General features: G+C 37.0%; 1 protein-coding gene across 1 annotated transcript; it reads right to left on the bottom strand.

Moving 5' to 3' along the window:
• Window positions 1-207: 207 nt before the first annotated feature.
• On the bottom strand, window positions 208-1,140 carry LOC121028051 (olfactory receptor 2A12-like). The gene has a single exon (XM_040471603.1). It carries the CDS (start codon window positions 1,138-1,140, stop codon window positions 208-210), a length of 933 nt encoding a protein of 310 aa, XP_040327537.1.
• Between the last annotated feature and the right edge of the window lie 2,987 nt (window positions 1,141-4,127).

Consider the following 4,127-nt stretch of genomic DNA (forward strand, 5'->3'; position numbering starts at 1 on the left):
TAGGATTAGACTACAATTTTCTGTTTCATAACGTTTATCTCAGGTTTTGTATTAATGGCTTAAATGGTAAGAGTATTTATATTCTCATTTTATAAGAAATCCAAAGATAAAGACTACTGAGTTTGTTAAATTAAGGGACTCAAAGTGCATTCAAGGACCCAGAACCATGAGGAAAACTCACAGGATTGGAATACTCCAAACCACCTCTCACACTGATGTCTTCTTCCTCAGAAATCTCCTCAGGGCACCCTTCACCTCAGCATTCCTCAGGCTGTAGATCAGCGGGTTTAGCATAGGGTTGAAAAGGCTGTAAAACAATGATAGTATCTTTCTTTGTTCTTGAGAATGGCGGGATTTGGGGGCCATGTACATGACAATGGCACTTCCAAAGAAGAGCCCCACCACGCAGAGGTGGGAGGAGCAGGTGGAGAAGGCCTTTCTTTGGCTCTCTGAGGACTGGATCCTCAGGATGGCGAACAGGATGCATGTGTAGGACACCAGCACCAGGCAGAGGGGCCCGACTAAAACAAACACAGAGCCCACAAAGAGAACAGTTTGGTTGAGTCTAGTGTCAGCACAGGCCAATTTGAATACGGACATGATTTGACAGAAAAAGTGGTCGATTGTTTGTGGCCCACAAAAGGGCAACCTCAGGATGAGAGTAATATGGACCAGAGCCAAGAGGAAGCTGAATATCCAGCAAGTGGCAGCCAGGATAGTGCACACTCTCCAGCTCATGATGACAGCGTAATGTAGGGGGTGACAGATGGCCACATACCTATCATAGGACATTACCACCAAACTTGTACACTCTGTGACAGCAAGTGCCAAATACAAAAAAGTCTGAAGTAGGCATGGAGCAAAGGAGATGGTTTTCTTCTGCATTGTAAGATTTGCCAACATCTTGGGGACAATGCTTGAGGCATAGGACATGTCGACAATGGTCAGGTTTGAGAGGAAGAAGTACATGGGGGTGTGCAGTGTAGAATCCCAGCAGATGAGCCCCAGGACCACCCCATTTCCCATCAGCGTGAGGCTATAGAATAGCAAGAAGAACCCAAAGAGGAAAAGTTCAAGTTTGGGGTCAACCTGGAATCCCAGCAGGATGACTTCTGTGATCCATGTCTGATTGCTTCCCATGTTCTTTTGACACACAGACACAATGCCACACGTAGGATAGGAGTTTTGGAGCTGAGGGGTAGAAAAGGAGAAAGGAATGATCTGTTCATACAGAGTGAGAATTTATGCAGGGGCCACAAATCAGTAATTCATGGATCCAATCCAGTCCAAAGTCTGTGGTGTTGACCTGTCCATTTAGCTTTTGGAGACATTTAACACATTTAGTTATTTACCGATATTAAAAATTAGTAGGCTTCACATAAAAATTGGAGTCTCTGGCTACTGTTTAACAAATAGAAGAAATGTCATTTCTTGAAATTCACTGTAAGCAATAATCAGCTGCAGCTAATAAGGAGATAGAGTCAGATTCTCTTCCATTTACCTCCACTTCCACTAATTTCTATTTTCTCCCAGAAATGCTATTAACAATAATAACAGACACTAACAATGTTATCATTGCATTTATACTATTGGTTGTATATTTCGTTAAGAAGAAAGACCTGTGCTCAAGAGGGGTTCCTCAGCCTTCCTCTACTTCAAACACATCAAGATGAGAAATCAAAATATAAAATACAACCCCCCAAATAGATATCCAGAGTTTAAAATGAGGTCATTCCCACAATGCCAGAAATGAATCAGAAACATGTATGCTCCAAGCGTGAAGGCAGAAAGTTACACCCAGCACTCAGCTCTTACAGAGTCAAGGCAAGTTTTGGGAGATGGAATATACTAATATAATCGCTTAATCCTAAGGGCTTGGATATAAAAAGAAGTTTAAAACAGCTATTGGGCTGCTGGATAAGGTGACTACAAAGAAGACAATATGCTTCCTGGGTCTCTCGTTAGATCACCAGAGCCTGAGACACTATTATATTACATATTACATTTTATATATTGTATATGCAGGGCTCATGGAGCTGGGGTGAAGAATAACAAAAATTCAAAATTACAAGACAGAGAGAAAGAAAAGGTGGAAAAAGCAAAAAAGCATGCTAAAAAAAATCTTTCACTCAGCAGGTGTGCCTAAACACTTATTTTGGGAAAAATAAGTCCTACTAAATAGGAAAAACAAAGTAAACATTTGGAACTTGGAATTCACTCAAGATTTAATAAAGCTATGGCACAATCTCCCAAAGACTCCAAGAATGGTTAGGATGCTCCAATAAATTAATAAAGGCATAACAATTACTAAAATGCTTGATAAATTAAGAAAAATGAATAAGGTAGCCATAAAAAAAGAGTGTATAAAATGAATCAAGCACACACATTTGAAATAAGACATGATGCCACATCATTTTGTAACCAATAAGGAAGATCATTTCCAGACCTCACATTAAAGAGAGAAATAGTGCATTGGAAGGTCACATTTAAGAACCCTCCCAGATGTTAATACAGACAAACAAAGGGGTACCATTTTGAAGGTGCAGTCTTGAGACATGATTAATCTGACTGAGCAGCTAAACTTAGACGTCGTAAAGTTTCCAGAGCAAAAGAATGAAGAGAACAGTGAAGATATAATACTTGAAGAGATTTCACGAAATCAACTCAAAATAGAACTCAAAAATTCAAAATAGACCTAAATCCTTAAATGATAAAAAAAAATGCATTCCACTTAAGGAGTGCAAAAATTAAATGTACAGTCAAGCAAAATGAGGTATTTTTCATTACTGAAGAATATGTGAATCTTCAGATAAAAAAAAGTATTCTGATAACAGAATAGGATAAATAAAAATTCCCAGTGATTGCAAGTTCTTAACAATTATCTCTCCAACTGTCGTCTTTCCTCCATCGCCTACATTTCACTGTATCTAGACCCTGTGGGTCTTTTATTCAATCGATGTGTAGTCGATCAACTTATGTCCCTTCCAAAATCCTTTCAGATTGTTTTTCTTTTTCTCTTCACCACGTGATAGACTTTTTCATAACTATACCCTAATTGTACGTTTACTCTATGACTGACACCAGGTTAACATTTATCCCATCTACCTAATTTTTTAAAAATTTAAATGACTTTACTTTTCCTTCCTAAGACTTTAAAGGTGATTCTTACCATACACATCGTTCTTGATTCATTATAGTGCTCTTTTTATTTCATTCATAGGTTTCATGATTTTGTCATAGCAGCAATAATTTCATTTGTGCCTTCAGCAACTTTTGTTAGACTGTTTTATCATTTACTTTTTCCAGGATTAAGAGGAAGTACTAAGAGTTACCAAAGGTAAAAACAATGAAATACATAGGAAGGACAATTCAATGGCCGCTGACGGCAGGAAAGGGTCTGAAGACATAAGCTACTGCCTTTAATGTGCCAAAGAGGTAAGCTGATGTTCCAAAATTTTGTATCTTCAAGAACTCTCTCGAATGAATGAGAGCAAAGTGACTCATTATTGGATATACAAATAAGAAGGGTACTGATACCTACAGATCCTTCCTAGTACACTATTAAAGTATATTCCTCAGGAAGAATAAAAGTGAACTAGAGGTAAATCAAAATACACAAACAATATTGACACAGCACTCGAAAAATTATGCTGGTAAATTTTATAGCCTGTGGATTATAAAATAATTTTTGGTATTTTGAAGAGGTGAGATGAAATCTTTTAAAAATACTAACTAAACAAGGAAGGGATGTTTGATAAGTGGCAAGTGCTGAGATTCTTGATAAGAATTGAAACCCCAGTGACTTTAAATTTTTTAGAATAATTTATTAAACTTGGATATTACCAATTAATGAAAATCATCAAAAACAGACATCAAATCTACAGTTTCCAAAATTATAAGGCAAATAAAATAGATTAAAAACATTATCAATCCAGCAGCAGGCAGAAGGGAAAAAAGGAGAAAGAAACAAAATTTTGATCGAAAACACAAAATAAGCTGGCATTAATCAATGTGTATATATATTATCACATTACATGTAAATATAAGTCACTAAAAGACAGAGTTAATCATAATAGATGGAAATCAGAAAAACAAGTTACAAAACCCTTCAAGAATCATACCTAAAC

The sequence above is a fragment of the Herpailurus yagouaroundi genome, unplaced genomic scaffold, assembly GCF_014898765.1.
Source record: "Herpailurus yagouaroundi ecotype Mexico unplaced genomic scaffold, PumYag 100, whole genome shotgun sequence".
NCBI classification, from domain to species: Eukaryota; Metazoa; Chordata; class Mammalia; order Carnivora; family Felidae; genus Herpailurus; species Herpailurus yagouaroundi.